We start from the raw sequence: 19,722 nt of genomic DNA on the forward strand, positions 1-19,722 counted from the left end.
AAAATCATGAAAAATTAACTATTTTTCAGGAAACGTGACAGTTATTGATCCCAAAAATTGTATTTTTGCTTAAATAGTTTACTGTAGCAACTAAACAAGGGAACCTTGAGGAAGACATTTACAATTTTTATCGTAATAACCAGACGATATCAGTTCTAATTTCATGTCTGCCAGCAAATTGTTCGTTCAATTGATACTATATTCCTCCTAAATTCTCCAGTTCTGACTTAATTTTCTTGCAAAAGGTGTTCAATGGCAAAAATATGTATTAAGCAGAATGCAAAAATAACCTTAAAAAACATAGAACGTTTCTTCGGAAAAACGTGAAAATCATGTTGCAGAAGCAACAGAGAGATAATCATCAGTTATGAAGACGATTTTTTTGAATTTGAACCAAGCAAAAGTATGTTTAAAATTAGATTAGAAGCAACAATACATTAACCAAAATTATGAGATTTCTGCAATTTTTTTCCAAAAATTGAAAGTTTTGCAATTTTTTTCAAATACTTGAAGTTTTTGCAATTTTTTCCAATTACTTGAAATTTTTGTAATTTTTTCCAAATACTTGAAATTTTTGTTATTTTTTCTCAAAAATTTGACTTTTTTCGAAAATTCAGTAGGTTTCAGCTTTGCTTCAACTAGATAGAAAGTAGATTATCCAATAAATTAAGGGAGAATTATAGCTAATCTTATCGTGTTTTGAAGTTTTTTGAAAAAATTTTCAATTTTTTTGATAAAAATTCCATGTTTTTGCACAAAAACTTTTACCATTGACTTACCATGCACAAAAAAACTAAATATCTAATCTTATTTCTACAACTTAGACGTAATTAACAGTTAATTGTTCCCAATTAGTTAACACATGCCAAAAAAATAAACATTCCACACAAAAACCAAAAAAAATTACAATTTTCCTACCATTATCTTACCATCACACAAACCATAAAACCTTACCATCGGTATTCCCTATCTTAATACATTGTAGACTCTATACCCAATCTTAATACATAGCATGGCGGACCGGAGATCTATAACGTATCTTAATACATGGGGTCCGCCATGCACCCGCCCCCCACTTCAGCTCCAACATCTACTACTCGCGATATATTTCGACCGTGCTCGAGGCATGTTTCGAACGTGCTCCAGGTGTGTTTCGACCGTGCTCGAGGTATGCTTCGACCGTTGTCCAGGTATGTTTCGACCGTTCTCGAGGTATGTTTCGACCGTGCTCCCGATATATTTCGACCGTGCTTGAGGCATGCTTCGACCGTGATCGAGGTATGCTTCGACTGTGCTCGAGGTATGTTTCGACCGTGCTCGAGGTATGTTTCGACCGTGCTCGCGATATATTTCGACCGTGCTCGAGGCATGTTTCGACCGTGCTCGAGGCAAGTTTCGACCGTGCTCGAGGTGTGTTTCGAATGTGCTCGAGGTGTGTTTCGACCATGCTCGAGGCTCGAGGTATTCTTCGACCGTGCTCGCGATATACTTCGACCGTGCTCGAGGCATGTTTCGATCATGCTCGAGGTGTGTTTCGACCGTGTTCAAGGCTTGTTTTGACCGTGCTCGAGGTTTGTTTCGACCGTGCTAGAGGTATTCTTCGACCGCGCTCGAGGTATGTTTTGACCGTTCTCGAGGTATGTGTCGACCGTGCTCGAGGTATGTTTTGACCGTGCTCGAGATACGTTTTGAATTTTTGCTCGACCTTTTGCTTGAAAGTCAAACATAAAGTGAGCAATTCGACCCAATGAAATCTCGACATAGAGTGAGCACCTCGTTTCGAGGTGAAATACCGGAATGCAGTTTTTTCTCAGCAAATTATTTTCAAATGCATCAAAAAGCAGTAAATTCTGAAAACTGGAGTATTGAAACAATATTATCATTGCAAAACAAAAAACTGTGAAAATAGACAGTTCTATAGACAATAAAAAGAGTCAGTGAAAACGGAATCAACTAAAGAACTAGTGCAGCTTTATCGCTTCAGAAACTATCACGGACACAGATTTAAGTAAAATCCCCAAGTTTTTTCTTGACATTTAGGTAAGCTTTGGAAACCAGAAATTTTTGTGAAAAAAGCACGTTCTTTGCAAGTTTGGCGAAGCAAGAGACGCGTCATAAAAATCATCCAAAGAGACAAAGAAGCGCTGAAACTACAGAGTATGCAGTAAGAAAAAATTGCTACCAAAACGGCTATTTCAATGTTTAACAAGTTTAGTTAAAATCATCTGATTTTTTTAGAAAGAAATTTGCTGTGGATTGCTCCTACAAGTGAAAATTCATATAGAAATTTTTTAGAGACTTTCCTAATTTTCACACCTACACGCGTAGCTTCCCGTGTTGACCTCCAAACAAAGAAAAAGCTTATCATCCATTTTCACAGATGGAACTAATGGAAAAACATAAATACAAGTATATACTTCAAAAATTGATTAACTTGCAGTTTTTTTCTAAATAGCGTTTTCATTTACTTTAACAAAAAATTGATAAATTAAACTGGAGTATGTTGTAAATGTAATGTTTTTAATTTGAGTAATTTAAAAGTAATGGTATGAAAACTGATTTTGAAGACAAAAAAGTTCACAAAAAATGTTGACATATTTTTCAGTTAGGAAAAACTAGTCATGCAATTTTATACTATAATAATTGGGTGACTAGCATTATTCAAAAAAGAATCCACTGGGCAACTGGGCATCTAAACTTGAAATATTTTTGTAGTCGCACAAAAACTTCAAGGTACGAAAAAACATACTCGAATTTAATTACATCAGAAGATCTTCACCAAACTCATTGAGTAGCTATGTTCGGGTATCGTTTTTCAAAAGTTGCATATTATCAACAATCTTCAGTTTAGTTTGCGGCTGAAAACTAATGTAAGCGAATAAAAAATTTCAACGAAGATGCATAAAATGGTGTTACAGAAAACATGAACTGAATGATGAGGATTATGTTTTTTACTTAAATAAAATCAAACTATTGCCAATTTCACAGACGTTATCTGAAAACAATTGATATTCCTGAATAACGTTCTCAATAACGTGTTGCCATTAAATTTTTGGGATACTCGACATTGGCCCTGATTCAAATCGAACGGGAAACAAGACGTTTTTGAGAATGCCAAGGATAACACGGAGCAGACTTAGTGAACATTTCTTTTACCGTGTCGCAGAAATGTCAAACACGCTCGCGAGATCAAACAACTTGCCTGGATCCGATCCCTTTTTAGGCACCTGTAACCTTTAGAAAGAGTCTGAACCTGTTATTGGCTGACAAACTACAAACATTTAAACACTCGATTTATCCAGAGTCATGGTTTTTAAGTTTATTTTACTAACATTGTTATCAAATTTTATGAGCAACTAATCCTCGCCTTGCCGGTTTAATTCACTCTTATTATTACTACTAGTATGATTATTGTGATTATGACGATTATTATTATTATGATGATTAATATTATGATTATTATGATTATGATTATTATGATTATTATGATTAATATAATTATGATTATTATTATGATTATTATTATCATTATTATGATTATTACTATTATAAACTATTAGAGGCAGCCAAAAAATTTAGAGCTTTGCCCTGATAGAATCAGTTTTTTAGAGGTAATACCGTGTTAAAAGGGGGAAACTTAAAAACATTTTATGGTTTTTTTCGAAAAGTAAGTAGCGCACATTGTTTTTTTTTGGTATCAATCTGATGAGGTAAGAATTGCAGTGGAATTAGATGAAGATTACAAACGAAGGACTCTGATTATCTCAAGTTCGATATAGTTGAACTTATTACTTTTTGAAATCTGGTTTTTTTATTTATTTCTCCGATAACTGAAAATGGAGACTGCGGTGGACCTTTGTCTTTGGGTTTGCTACTTAAATTTTTTCCACTCAAAATCAAGTTTCATAATCAGCTGAGAAAAAAGTTCGACTTTTTTTGCTGTGTAATCATATTCAGTCCTGAAGCAAGTGGCGTTTGTTAGATGAAGAGCAATAAATTGAGCCGTGAAAGCCTTAGCTTTACTCCGGAAAAATATTTTTGCGAAGTCTAATTCAGCACTTTTTTGTCAATAGAAACAAATTTGAAGATTTAAAAAAAAAGCTAATTTTATTTTGGAATTTACTTTTAGAAGACAAATAAAGTCGACTATGAATAATTGAGCTAAAATTTAAGCTTCCAAGATTCCAAACATCACGCCACGCAAAACAAAGGCACAAGTTTCATTAAGTTTTTCATGTATGAGGTCGGAACTTTCTCCGCTACTTGCCGGGAAACCAGCTAATCTGACAAGCTTATCATCCAAAAGGGTACCCCTTCTTTAGTATTGTACGACATCCAATTCTGAGCTACCAATCCTAAAAAAATTCTTTGGCGTCAATGTACAATAAGTTTGAGCGATGGTTTGCAGCTATATATTCAGGCCCTTAAAAATAAATTTTGGTATTTTTGTTTTGCAAGGCTCGCATGCGGCGCTGAAGCGCTGATCACATTCACATAAGGGGTCTTTATTATGCCTTATGGAGGAGCTTGGAAATTTTTTTGATTCTAAAAATTCTTCACAGTAAAAAAAATAATTTTTTTTTGATTATCTATAAATTCAAGCACAACCAAAATTATTTGAGTTTAACCGTTCAATTACTTGTAGTATTGGTTGTTGTAGTTGTTGGCGTTTGGTGCGTAGTAGTCGTTGTTCCCTGCTCCCCCTCCCCCTCCTCCGCCTCTGTTTCGATCAAGAGTACCCGATTTGCTTCCACTTGCCGAAGACAAGGGTCGATTGTTTGTTGAAGTCATCATCATGGCATTGCCGCCTACGCGCAAAGTAATTAAAAGCTGCTATATTCATGATGGGGACAGTTTTTTGCAATTAGTTCATAACTTTTTTTGTTTTGAACTGATTTGTTTTGGTATATTTTTTAGCTGGTTGTAAGAACCTGTACGAACTTAAAACTTTTTATCATCATATCTTGTGTTTGCGCTACTTGCTCAACAACCAGCTAATCGTGTTACACCTGGCTTCTTTTCAAAAATTTTTGCATTTATTTCTTGCTCATTGATTGCAATATTTTGATTGGCTGTGAACAATAAATCAAATTAATCAGTGTTTGTTTTACATCGAATATTGTTTACTGGTTGGCTGGTTATTGTTTCTAATTGAGTTCATGACTGTTTTGGCGGTGCGAATTGATCATATTTTAATTTGAAACAGCGTAGAGAAGCCCTCTGTAAAACATAGAAATAAAAAAAGGCGGTCAGTTGGCCACATTACCATCCAAAGAGTTCCACTTCGAATCATAGCTTTTTATAAAAATTTAGGGCGTAGCCGCTTGTACAGAAAAGATTCATTGAACCTGTAAATTTGATTGAACTCAACATATTAATTTTTTTTTTTTTGGGGGGGGGGGGGTTATTTCCCGAGAAATGTCAAGCGTTTTAAACAAAAACAGTCAAAAATTAAAAATTTGACTATTCCGAGGGCCAAAACCTTAAATGTGCAAAACATTTGAGCAGAGCCGCTAACGCAGGACAATTTTTGGATCTTTTTTATTCATTGAAAGCAAAAATTTGGATTTTGGAGGAGTATTTTTCGAGGAAACAAACTAAAAGTTAGTGAAACAACTCCAAAACGAACAACAAAAATGAAGTTATAGCAAACCGAGTGGCAAGGACACAACCAACTTAAAAATGCGGAACCGAGCATTAAAATGGTGTTTTCCTTGAAACAACTCAAAATGAGGTCACTAAGCCGACTTTTACAAATTTTAGGAGTACATCAAACCCTAAAAGCAACATTAAAATAAAAGCGCGCAGCAACAAAAACGAGTTCAAGAAAAAACAACTAAGCCAATAGCAGATAAATAGACAAATAATTGGCCGACATTTCATTTGAAACAGAATCTTTCCCGTTTGAAAAAAAAAACATCCTGGTCACATTCGAACCTGTACTTTTGCCGTCCCAGGCATATTCGTTATCTCCAGGCTAAGTTGGTCGGGAACGCATAGAAGTTTGTATTAATTTTGAACCAAGATACAAGCGATTCAAGTGATTCTGTTTAAGAAATTGTTAGTCCGAAAAAAGTCTATATTCCAGTTTGATAAAGCTTGCTAATCGCAAGCGCAATAAGTGTTGACAAAACGGATATTTAAGATCGATATTTAAGACTATTGATTTATTTGTAGTGTTATTTTTTGTAGTTACTGGTGGGTGGAAGGTAGTAGTCGTTATTCCCACCTCCACCTCCACCTCCTCCCCCGCCTCTGTTTCTATCCAGGGTACCCGATCTGCTTCCAATTGTCGCAGACAACGGCGGCCGATTGTTTCCTGAACTCATCATCATCGCATTGCCGCCTACATGCAACATGATAAACAGTTGCTACACTTATGGTTGATTATAATTTTTTTCATGTCAGTTTGCTCAAAATTTACTTTTGGGCTAATTTTCTGCTAACTGGTATAATTTGCTTGCAATTTACAAGAATCTAATAACTGAAATCTTTATTTTCTTTTCTTTTATATTTATCCATAAATTGACATTACTTTATGAAGATTTTTGTCAAAAAATCCTTTTGAAAGATTTCCAATTACTTTTTACATAACTGGCTGGTTTCTCAACTTACCCGGTTAACCAAATGATCGGGCCAAAACATCAATAACCACATCAGCAACAAGAACAGCAATAACAACACAACTGACCTGGATAGTTCCTGACATGCCCCCCTGCTCGTTGCATTTGGGCTTTGGTGATTTTGGGTGAGGTGCAGATTTTGACAGCTGAGATTAAGCTGGAGAGAATTAGCATTGAAAGAGCGATGAACAGCATGTAAAAAGATGGCCCGTACACGTCGAAGGAGAAGTTTTCAAGCATGTAGCTCACTGTTAATCCTGATCCGATTGACACCGTCAGAACTAGGAAAAAATTTTAAATATTTTTATTGATCTAAACAAAAACAAAAAACATCTTCAGTTTTGAAAAAAAACTATAATCAAGTACAAGAAAACCGGTGCCGAAGGCTCCCTTTAAACAAAGTGAAAGATATCCAAAGGGGATCGGACCATTGGTATTCAGTAGGGTCCATTTCTTGGGAAAAACCAACCCCCTCTCCCCCTTAAATCCGCTCCTGCAATGATACCAGGAAAAAGTCCAATTAGAAATTAAAAATATAGAAATTAAAAAACAGTTTTTTTCAAGTAGCTAAAATTTTAAAGCTGGCAAAAACGTTTAAACACTTTTATTGACCAAATTTATTGACCGTTTTGTTTTTGTTCTAAAATCAGATTGAAGTATTTGTTTTTTATTCTTGAGCAGTCTTTTCTATTATTGGTTATAACCTACAACCGATAGATAAATTATAAAACACTATAACTATAGATTAACTAACGAGCACTGATTGAGACCCAAAATTCAATCACATCCCAGGCTCGACTTCTGAGGGATACTGGGCCGAGAGCCAGTTGTGTGGAGAGGAGGACTATCTGGACTAGGGGTATGAAACACCCAATGACGAGGAACACAACGCCAATAGTCAGTTGAGGATCTGGAATGAGTTTTGTCCTGATATTTTGAAACGTTTAAGCTAGCAGAAAAAATGATTTATCGGGAAAAAAAATTGGACAACTTAAATCCGAAATAAATTGGCTGTTTGTAAGGAACTCTTGAAGGACCGCGCATAATAGGACTACTGTAGTTCGAAGTTTTATTGCAATTTTGATCAATAAAAATGTCTCCAAAGTGGGGAAAAAATGTCTTCAGAGTGGGAAAAAGTCTCCAGAGTTGGAAAATAGCGCAACAAAGAAACTTTTTGTCATTTAAGACAAGGCTTGTTTATCCTCTACAGAGTAAACCACAATACGAGCTGTTCAGCTCTATAGGGAGAACCACACTGTGATTTACCTTCTTAAGAATTTCGAGCATTATAATTTTTTCCTGGGCTGAAAAATTTTGCCTCAACCTTGAGCTACAAGCTAACGAGTAAACGTCGCATTTAAAAAAGAACGACGTACCTCTAGGGGCGAGTGGAATATTCCTGCCGACATTGTATGTTGACCCCCCTCGCGACCAGTCGGGGTCAAAGTGCAGTCGCCACAGGTCAGCACTTCTTACTTCCCGCATTTCACTCCATAGATCACTAAAGCTAAAACCATAAAAAAGCTAATGGTAGTGTGAAAAAGTGGAACTTTATACAAAATTGGTTTCTCAATTTGAAGCATAATTGTTTCGACCTGTTGAAAAACGTGGAGGAACTTTGTATTCGGGTGTGTTTTACTTTTTTTCTTATCTTTTTTCGTTTTGCAATCCACGCAAAAACAGGCACTACAACTGGTATATCATTTTACAGCTATTTCAGTCGTGACTTGAACTAAATCTGAAAACACAGAAAAAAATCTCAGTGTTAAAAAAACTGGTTTTCAGCAAACTTAAATACTACAAAACTTCAACTTGCTCTTAAAACGTTCATGGTAACTTTGAACTCCCGGTATGCTGATGACATTTAAATTGCTTCACCCAGAGACAGACAAAAGCATACAAATTGAATTAAATCACATGATCAAAGCAATCAGCAGGCAAAGCAATGTCTTCGGCATGTATTCTTGCCGTGACGATAGTCTGAACATTTAAGTACTGAGTACTGAAAATCTGGCCACACAGCATTAATAAAATAACAAATTGCAGTTTGTTCAAATCACTCTGAAAATTGGTTTCAAAGTTACGAATCTAACAAACTGTCAGATAAACGCACATGTTTAGTTTTCAAATTGGTTACCTAGAAAAAAAACGGGCAGAAAACCACCGAAAAATCAAACAAAAGCAAGTTTTCACATCTGGAGAAACTAAATGTCCCTCTAAGTAGGACAAAATCTAACGCACTAAAGTTTGAAAAGGTTCAGAATAATTAATCTCATCTTCGAAGCAGCAACTGCGACCAAGTTAGAAACTGTCAATTAACCTGCTAAAAATCCAGATCATTGATTGAATCAGAGTCGAAGCAGATACATCACGAAATGACCTCATAAGCCGTCCGACGAAAATTTGGACAAAACAAGTTTGAAAAAAAGAGCCTCGATGAAATTTAAAGCTTGTTTTTTTTTTGTTTTGAATAAAAGTAATACTGAGACAAAAAAATAACTGTGCTGATTAGGCTATGAGAAAAATGCTAAGCGCAATTATTTAACCTATATTACTCGGACAGAGGACCCTAGTGACAAAATTGTCATACAAATTTAGAGGTAGCGAAAATAGGCTGGTTATTTTGTATTTTCAAACGACAAAACATGAAGCGATTAAGCTGAATTTTTTTGAACCGACAAAACCGTTCGGGCGAAACCGAAAACAAACACAAAATACTAAGAAGGGGTGGGTTCAACCAATCAAAACCATGCTTTAAAAGATCGGCCTTCAACATACAAATATCGGATGTTACCTCTATGCCAGCTGTGCATCTACAAGTCAACAGCTCGAAAACTGCATCAAATTTTCTAAAATTGAACTCAATAATAAAGCAACCTAAAAAACGTAACCTTCTTACTTGCGAATACTCACGTGAACAAAGTTTTTCTTTACAAAAAAAACAGAATTTAAAGAAAAACTGAAAAATGATCATAAGTAAGAAATTTCGCAATTATTAGATAAAAAATATCCAAAATAACCACCACTGGTCCGCCCTTTGTACTGTTTTGAGATGTCTACTTTTTGCTGATCGAGTTTTAAAAATTTTCAAAAGGCGCCATCGGCGCCAATATATACTAAATTTGAGGGGGGAGGTGCGAGCCGAAAAAAAAAATTTTGGTCAAAATTTTCCAAAAAAGTGCCTAAAAACGCTTTTTGGCCTGTTTTTTTTTTTTTTGAAAATACTTGATGCCCACCCTAATTTTTGCATGAATTCGAAAAAATACTTGTTCATTATCCACTTTTCAAATATGGCAGGCAAACATTTTGAAAGTTTTGTCGACAAATTTTTTGTACAGAATTTATCAATTGTGTTGTCACACCCACGAGAAACTCCAGATAATTTCCTGGTTAACACATACTTCGATTCGTTAAAAATAATTATGTACCCATATTGCTGTCGGTTAATGAAGGGACTCTCATCTGCTCTGATTTCTTTCACCCAATCAGATTTGGAGAACACACACACCCACATCAGGACACAACTGAGTATGTTAAGAACGACAATAGCTCCGGATGTTACTCTTCTCAAACTTCCCATTTTAAAAATGTTTGAAATCGAATTTGCAAAATTTCGTCAATAGAAAACGCAAAAAATCAGTAACAAAGTTCAATAAAGTTGGTAGCCAAAATGTTATAATCAATCAGTATATTACTCAGTTTCAAAGTCCGTGAAAATCGTTTCAAAATAAAGACTGGTAAATAAATGGGCTACGCCTAAATACCAAGTTTGTTTTGCGTATAATTGAAGTAGCAAAAACTAAACAAGTATTATGACTAAAGATTTATTTCCGTAGCAAATAAGTTTTGTTTCTTTTAAAGACGTGGTGTTTCAACAAAACACTAGCTACAGAATGAACCATTGATCAAATGTACCTTTATAAGGCAACAGTTAACATCATGCAACTACCTTCTATTTGGTATAAGAAAAAAATGAAAAACTAGATTATAATCAGCTTATAAAGATTGCTGGATACCAAAAATTCTAAAATTACATTCAAAAGAACGGTTTCTGTATTGCGTTTGGAAATCAACGAATAAATTTATGTCCCGGCTAATTTTCTTCGGGTATGCTACAAATTTTCTACTTTTTTGTACGCAAAATCAGGCACCACAAAAAATCATCAGACTATATTGATTGATATATTATATCAACGCGCTTTCAAACGTGATTAAAACTATTTTTAAGAACGGTGTCGACAAAAACATTTTGAACGATTTGATGTTCAGTCCAATTTTGAACAAAGAAATCGATCAAGCAGATTAAAATAGAACAACGAGCCTCCTTGCTCGCTTCATTCAAACCGCGAAATTTAATTTCAACCCTGTAAAATTAATTTTTCAAATTTTTGACGAATTACGAGGAAAAAAATTTTAAAATTGAAAATGATAAAAAAACAAAGACGAAAAGTTTGTGTTTTTTTGAATATTTTTATGTTACTTTTATTTGGTTTTTTGGCAAACTAAAAAGAATGAATTTTTTAAAATGAAATCGAAAACCTTATTTTCCTATTATTTTTATATCAATTTTAACAAAGTTGTTGGTGAATGTGCACATAATGCCCAATTGTTGAACACGTTCAAAATTTAAGCTTTCGTTGAGAACCTCTCATCACACTACAAATAGAAGACATTAACAAAAAGATGCTTTATTACAGGATTTTTCACAGGCAAAGTTTCGCTTCGCAAACACTTGTGAGAACACGACAAGAAGCAGCTCTATAAAGTAAAAAATAAATAAAAATTAGAAATAAGCCGCGAATTAGTAAAAGTTAGTCTACCCCTAAGATTAGAACCTGCGACCTAGAGATTGGTAGTTTCACACACTAACCACTCAGCCACGGAAGCTTAAAAAGCACCAAAACTAGCCACAAACAAAGCAGAGAACATATGCTATGCAGTTTCCAGTGCTAAAGTTAAATTTCCAATTAAGTGAACACTTTCATTGAACACTTTTACTTTCGATTTAGGTTAAAAAAAGACGGTGCGGATTAAGAAATTAGGCTGATTGCAAGTGCAATAGAGAGTAGCCTAAGCATTTGCAGATGACTGCATAGTTTTGTTTTGCACAAAAAGGCAGGCAACAAAATGTGCTACTGTTGAAGCAGTAATCTTGAACTCATATCGTTATGTAAAAATAATAGAATCAAATTATATCATACTGTTGACCAAAGTCACAGAGGCATTTTCTTGAATATAAAATATTCTAAATGTCAGTTTGCTGGCGCATAGCTCTGACTCAGCCACAGGAAAATAAATTGAAATACAACTGAAAAACACTTCAAATTGTCGTTTTAACAATGTAATTTTACATCCTAAAGAGTGAGTTCCTAGAGGTTTTACATGGCACAGCCAGCAGTTTTTCTAATACTGGACGGACATTGGAAAACCAGTATTTTGATCATAAGCATATTCAGACCCACTGTGACTATTCAAAAACTACCTAAAACGTTTTTTATGGCTGTGAAGGTGAAACAGAACGTAAATCCGGAACTGTTATTGGAAGATCCAGTTGAAACAACCACCACCAAGAAGCAAATCTCAGAAAACGGAGCAGAGTGCAGCGGCAATAGCAGCTCGGAAGCTAAGAGTTAAACTTGCAATATACAGTACGAAACGAAGAACGAAAAGAAAGAGGACCGAAAATCGACTATAGTTTCTACTAATTTGAACTCCAAAACGAGTAGTCTCGTCTCACCAAAAGTACCAGTTCTGGTTTCATGCAGAAAATTCCACGAGTGGAGTTTTAAGTTGGAATCTGAAGTAAAAGTTGACATGGCTAGAGATGATTTCAAATAATGAAAAAAAAAGAAATATAAACGTTTTTGCACTGTAACAGGACGCAAGAAAGAAATGAATAATTGGAAACACTCCCTGCAGCACTTACTGCACAATCAGTTAGATCAAAATTTGGAACGTCACAAGACAAACTAGTCAGGGATCATTTTTTTATATCATAAATGAGTAATGTCACCTTACAGGACACGATAACTTCAAAATGCTAGCACCATAGGAAGTGATCAAGAGAGCAATCAACACAGCAAACAAACAACACATGCTTTCCAAAAGACGAACGTAATTACTGCAGGAGCAGCAACATCATCCAGTCAAACATTGAAGACAAATCAAAAATCTATCATGAACATCAGAAACTCGAATCAGAACATTCGACAATCGCTCAAAAAATACAATTAAAAGATCAAACAACTTGAAGAACTCCAAACACGGTTCAGCAAAAAAGCCGTACAATTGGTGTGGAGAAACTTTCAAGTACGCCTCATTGACGAAGAAAAGAAAGTCGTGGAAAAACTGCTTTAAACAGAACCAGTTTGCGAAATTATGCGATTACAACAAGTAGGGGTGGGTGATAAATGAGGAGTTGGAAAAATAAGAGAAAGAATGGTATCGAGTGGAGGTTTTCGATACTTCATTACGAGGCCAAACTGTGCTTCTCGAGAAATGTAAGCAAACTCCGCAAGAACGACGCTCCCTTTATTCTTATTTTGTTCTTTCATTTTGTTTTATCGTTCCGACATAATTTTAACAGGTTTATCGACTTGTCTCAGGAATCCAGGAACATACAGACACAAAATTGTGCGCCTATCCAGTGCACAGTTTGGCCTCGAAATATTGTGATCATATTTGAAATCTTGTCGATTAAAGTGAGAACTAAGACTAAATCAAAAAGAAAAAAAATTGCAATTATAAGACTGGCCGTTTAAATTAGTATTTATACACCAAATATGCCAAAGTGTAGAGTGTCTTCAATAGACTTTGAAAAGAGTTCAACAAAACGCATTGTGAAAAACTCTGATAAAACAATGATATCAAAAATCTATTCTATACGTAAACCAGGACTTTTAAAACTTCTGCACAGTTTGGCCTCGAAATGGAAACTTTTTTAATTCTGAAAAGTTTATATTGATGTAAAGTAAAAATTTTTTGTGGCACCACTGCTCAAGCTTGGCTCGAAAATTTCCATACCACGAAAACTTCGGATGTTTTTCTATACACCTACGGATGTTCCACGCCACAACGGTAATGCCTCGAATGAAACAGGTAGTGAATCGAACAACAAATCAAATCAGAGAGCATTGTCTTTTTGGATGATTAAAATTTATTTTCAAAAGAAATTATGATTTCTTATACTACAAAAAAAACAATATCTCCTAAACTCACTTTGATAACAATCAGCCAATTAGTTGTTATATCTGTTCAAGCCAGACAGGAAAACTTAAGCGAATTGAGAGAAAAGAGAAAGATTACGAAACCAACTTTTCAAAGATTTTCAAAAACTTTAAAAAAAGGTACAATACTCCAAAGTTTAAGATTTTTTTTTGCCAAAAATAAAATCAAAGAGGAAGTTGTTGGAGGACGTTGTTTCTTCGTTCATTTTCATACTTCTCACCCGGGTTGACCTCCATACACCGAAAATGCTTATCATACAATTCCATACATCAAGTGTGTGGGAAAATGCTTGTCATACAATTTTCATACAATTTCTATAAATGGTTGAAAACTGGTATAGATTCATTTCTGTGGCTGTTTGATTCTAATAAAACAATCTGGTGATAAAAAACTGAGGTTTTCGTTTTTTGAAAAAAATGCTTATCATACAATTCCCATATATGGAAATTGTATGACTGGCATTTTTTTGGTGGCGACTGAAGTAATTTTGAGAATTTAGCCCAAAATTTTTTTTTGTTTTTTTTTCAACCGCAAATCGATTTTCGTTCGCAAACAAACATTTTTCGAAAAAACAATTTTTGCATGCAAAATTTAATATTTTGTGTGCATAACGTAGTCCTGGATACGATAAAATTGGCTTTTATTTTCTTTTCACTTAATTTTTTTTTTCAAAAACGCTGAAAATTCCTCTTTCTTTTGTATGGGGTGTTAATGTACGCCTTGATCAATGTCTGATAATTTGCAAATTCAAAAATTTAATATAATCATCATTAAAAAATTTTGCCAAAAAATAAAAGTTTGTTACTTTTGTTATATCAATTGTGAAAGACAGCCCATTATCAGGGAGTTTTCTATGCATTGTAAATGCTAGACCGTCCAACCTTTGGTGTTTTGCGTAACCAATGTCTTTGTCACTTGTGTTCGGTTGCAACTACAACCTAAATTTTTTCAGATACTAAATTTAGAAAGAAAAAAATCAAAAATTTATGGTTTATGGGAAAACACCTATCATACAATTTTCATATATGGAAAAATGCTTATCATAGAGTTTTCATACAATTTTCTGTACGTATGGAATTGTATGAAATTGTATGACAAGAAGTTTCTCATATATGGAAATTGTATGATAAGAAGTTTTGGTCAACCCGGGCATTTAATTAATTTTTATTCATCATTAAGATTTGCTTGTTATGTAATCACGTATAGTGAATATTTCTAGAGAAACTTTGCAACTGTCAAAATATTACTAAGGGGGATCGGAAGGAAACAATTTTTCTCTGAGTAAGTTTAAAACGAAACAATATTGGTTCAAAAAAGCAAGCTAAAACAACTTTTTTTATTTTACAATTAGTTGGTTCAAGATATGGAGCATACCGTGGGATCCTGTTGCCGTCATTTCAAACGTACATTTCTAAATTGAAAACATCAAGCTCCGCTATACCGATTTTGTTAAGATTGATAGTTTAAAGCTGTCTAATCTGATTGTAATCCTCCCTTACGTTGAAATCGATTCCAGTCAAGTTGGTTGCAATTTTGAAGACAACATTTTCAATTTAACGGGTAAAATCAAACGTTCGCAAAATCAAAAAAATTCTGCGCTGAAACTACCATAAAATATTAAAATGAGAAAAAGAATTAAATCAAATGGCTTGTGTCAGTTTTCTTGAATTGAAAATCTCAAAAAACATTGCTGGAAGATGAATACTTTTAGATCTAGATAGCATTTCTCGAGCGAACAAAACTCTAAGACTGGCAAATTAAATTTGTCTTTATACTCCAAATATGTCACCGCTTTCAAAAACGTCTTTGATAGACATTGAAAAATGATTTAACACAACGCATAGTGAAGAAATTTTATAAACATTGAAATTCAATATCTATTTTATACATAAACTAGGAATCTTCTAACTTTTTCAGGCTTTTCTTCTTAAGTTTTTAACAATCGAACACAGAGGCGAAGCTTGGCTTCGCAAACACTATCGATAACTTGACAAAAAGCAGCTCTAGAAAATGCAATAAGAAAAAAAAAGAAATAAGCCTCGAATTAGCTAATATTCGACTAGATCCAGGATTCGATCTGCAATTTACTGCAATCAAGAGATTTTGAATTCCACGCACTACTCACAGCCACGCACGCTTGTTCACCGCCAAACACTAGTCACGAACACAGCAGCTACATATGCTAACAAATTGCCAATGTAGTTCAGCAAAAGTGGCACCAAATATAAATAGACGCAATTTTGCAAGTAAAAACTTGGAACACACTAATTTTGGCGGTCCCAAGTTTTTAACAAATCGCAAAGCGGTAACAAATCGCAAAGCGTAAGGCCCGATTATGTATAAGTTATGCGTTTCAAAAAATTGCTAAATATATTGAGTTAGAAAATTTCTGAAATCAAATTTTTATCATTTTTATGTTATTTTTGCCTGTTGTTAGCTTTGAACATGAAGAACATTGCGGTACAAGATAGTGAACAGAATCTGACAAAATCTGAACAAATTTTTTGATAATTAAGTTGGAAAAAAAATGAATCAAAAGTGAAAAACTTCTATAAAACACTTCCAAACGTTTATTTCTGATGATATTTATGAACAGCCTTAAAAGTATTTAACATACAAACACAGAGCAAAATTTGAGTCGACACCGTCAGACCAGAAACAAACTGCTGTCACATAAAAAATGCTCTTAAGCTTTGAAGTTCGATTTTTTCCGACAAAAGCATAAGAAAATGTTGTTTTTCGAAATACGCAAAATGATCTGATTTCACCAACATAACCTAAGCCTTATTGTTTTATTACCGTTTTTTTGAAGAAAAAAGTTAAATAGAGAGGCGAAGCAGAGCTTCGCACCACTTGAGATACAGTACAATCATAGAGAAACCTCAGTCGAGAAAAATCAAAAATGTTGAAAAAACTAGGGAAACGAAAATATTCGTATTTCTCGATTAAGCATACCTAGGCCAAGCAAAAACTGGGGGTACGTTTTTAACGTTTTTTTGAGTCTTTTATATTGTTGCGGTACGAAGCGCGTTCCTTAGTTGTCTCTTTACTAATATAAGTAAGAAGGAAAAGTTTAAAGATTTTGATGTTTTTCCAACATAACAATTCTTTTTAAAAAAATTAAGGAGTAGCCGCTTCTGCAGGAACAATTCGCGCGAACGCTTCTTTCCATTTAACTTTTCATCTCAGATTTGATTCAAAAAAATTCAAAAATCAAAAGATTGACTTTTCGAAAGCTAGAAATTTTTACTGCAAAAATCAGTTCGTCGTCGCTAAAGTAGAGATTATTTCCAAAAACGAGTTTCTCGATTGAATACTTACCATGAACATTGGCATGGTGGTTTTCGCGTAATTCAAAAAAAAAAATAAAAAATAGACGAAGTTTCAAAATGAATACGTGTGTGAAGGTCATAACTTTTTTATGAAAAAAAAAAACTTGGCGTCTCAAGGTATGCTGCCAACAACCTGTTTTGTCGATTACACTTATGATATCAGATTTGGCAGCATAGTGTTTGAGAAAATCGAAAAAAAAACGTTCAAAAAATTAGATGACATTTCCAAGAAGCATAGCTTTAAGTTTTAAAAATTTGGGCGTATCCGCTTACGCAGAAGAGATTCACCCAACCTGTAATTTTGATTAAATCCAAAAAAAAAACAGGTTTGGCAGGGTAGTTCTCGGAAACTTCAAAAAACGGTCAAAAAACCAAAACTTACAAAAACTTTTTCGAGGGTCACAAAATTTGTGGACTCGTATGCAAAAGAGCTCCCACAACCCGTTCTTTGGGTTGAACCAAAACTCTCAAATCTGGGAGGGTACTTTTCGATAACATTCAAAAAAAATTTCAAAAAAGGCTCAAAAAATCAAAAAAGCGACTTTCCGAGAACGATAACTTTTTGTGTTTAGAATATAGGAGTGGCCATTTAAGCAAGGGAGCTTACCCTACGTGTTACTTACATTGAACTCACAACCTCAGGTTTGAGAGGCTAGTTTTTAAGAAAAGTCAATAAGATTCAAAAAACGGTTAAACAACATTCAAAAATTTGACTATTCTAAAGGGCTATAACTCTGTAAAAAAGTTTGGGCGTAAGGCGTAGTGGCTTAGGGATGGAAATTTTTCAAAGCCGTTCCTTTAAATGGATTCAAATTTAGTAGGCTAGTTTTAAGAAAACGAAAAAAAGTCAAAACTATCTGTCAGATATTCCCCAACAGGTTTTTTTGAAGGCTGTATACAAGGGGATAAAGCAGAAAAGAGGGCAGAGTATGCAGGGACACAAAAGTTATTTCTGCCTCGTTTCGGTTCTGAGGCAGATCGGTTTCGGGTAGCTGGCTGATTGACAACATTTCGTTTTATACGTAAATTAATCGTAATTATCGGAAATTACAAGTCTACAAAGAATAACGAATTGCCATAAGTTTCGGTATTTAAAAGCAGAATTCAATGTCATAAAATACGCAAAATGAAACAATAAAAAATCAACTTTAAAACGGCGCCTGAACAATTTGTGTACTTTGTTTCGATCTTTCAGTTTTCGACTTTCTTCACTCGCTGTTCTTCGTTCACCAAAAAATTCATTGGTTACGACCTTGGTTTTTCTAGGTATCAGTTCTATCGAGAACAAAAGTGTAGGTGGTCTTTCTATTCATAACCCTTTTTCGACAAAAAATGATCCGTTTTTGAGTAAAAAATAACTTTGCAAAAAGTGATTAAATTTTCCAAATCGTCTAAAAAATATGAATTCAAAAAACCAATGCAATACAATTTCATACTACCTGTTTTTATCAACCAGGAATTCTAGGCAAACAAGCTAAGCAAGACAACTAAAATTCGAATATTTTTATCAAACAGAAATTCTAGGCCAACATGCTAAGCAAGACATTTAAAGTTCGAATTAGCAGCTAAACAAAACTTACGAAGCGGAAATTCGGCCGACAATCTTTAAGCAGACACCAGTTGAGCCGAAAACAAAATTATTTTGTAAAAAAAAAAACTTTCAAAACATTCAAGTCCCCCTGACACTACCCAGTAAAAAACAACAGCATTCACCCAGTGGTCAAGTTTGGATTTTTACACGGAGGCGAACTTGCACTTCGCATATACAAGCAAAAAAAATATGACCGATAACGCTACTGGGAAAAACAAAATGAGTAATAAAATGAGTCTACAAAACTGCTTAAGTGACGCACGGCAATTACGAATCTACTTAATTGCTTAGTGACGCAAGACAATTATGACACATTAGCAGTACCAGTCAATTTGAAAAAAAAAACAAGAAATTTACCATCTAACATGCCTAAATTTATAGAGCTGACGCATTTAACTAGATACGAAAAAGTTCGTTTAAAACATCCGGGCCTGCCCAGGTTCGAACCCTCTTTTGTTGCCTGTCTCCTTCCCTGCCTCTACGCTAGAGATCTATGATACCTTGAAGCTAAAGTGCTATTTGAAACATAAACGTATGTTAATATCTTTAGCATTGGCTGTACTTAATAGCTGGATATTGATTAAAATGAACACTTTCAAAACGAACACATTTTGTAGCAACAATATTTGCGAGTTAGGTTATAAAAAAAAGAGTTCATACTATAACACAAGCTATGCTCGTGTAATGAAAATGAGCATGCCAGCTGCATAGCAGCATCACAAGTGATTCAACTGATTTTGTTAAACTAGCTGTTATCCCCAAAAAAGTCTACCTTTCGTTTTGAGAACGCTGGCTAATCTCGAACGTAAATAAATTATTTAAGCCAACAAATTACAGAAATCTCGAAAAAAATTAACTTCTACCTAAGCTGAAATCAGTAGTTTCATTTAAATTTTCAATAAATAGAGCGTGTCAGCGTGCCCATGCTTCTTACAAATTTTTCAGAAAA

General features: G+C 34.4%; 2 protein-coding genes across 2 annotated transcripts in view; one reads left to right on the top strand and one right to left on the bottom strand.

Moving 5' to 3' along the window:
- LOC134852911 (NAD-dependent protein deacetylase sirtuin-2-like) overlaps window positions 1-19,722 on the top strand; it is a 190,429-nt gene that overhangs the window by 33,737 nt on the left and 136,970 nt on the right. The gene's annotated exons all lie outside the window — the stretch shown is intronic.
- Window positions 4,591-10,365, bottom strand: LOC134853145 (uncharacterized). Its single transcript, XM_063869097.1, has 6 exons — window positions 10,052-10,365; window positions 8,000-8,130; window positions 7,378-7,533; window positions 6,692-6,904; window positions 6,197-6,346; window positions 4,591-4,808 (listed from the first exon to the last, which is right to left on the bottom strand). Exons 1-6 carry the CDS (start codon window positions 10,201-10,203, stop codon window positions 4,636-4,638), a joined length of 975 nt encoding a protein of 324 aa, XP_063725167.1. The 5' UTR covers window positions 10,204-10,365; the 3' UTR covers window positions 4,591-4,635.

The sequence above is a fragment of the Symsagittifera roscoffensis genome, chromosome 8 (genome assembly GCF_963678635.1).
Source record: "Symsagittifera roscoffensis chromosome 8, txSymRosc1.1, whole genome shotgun sequence".
In the NCBI taxonomy this organism is placed as follows: Eukaryota; Metazoa; Xenacoelomorpha; order Acoela; family Convolutidae; genus Symsagittifera; species Symsagittifera roscoffensis.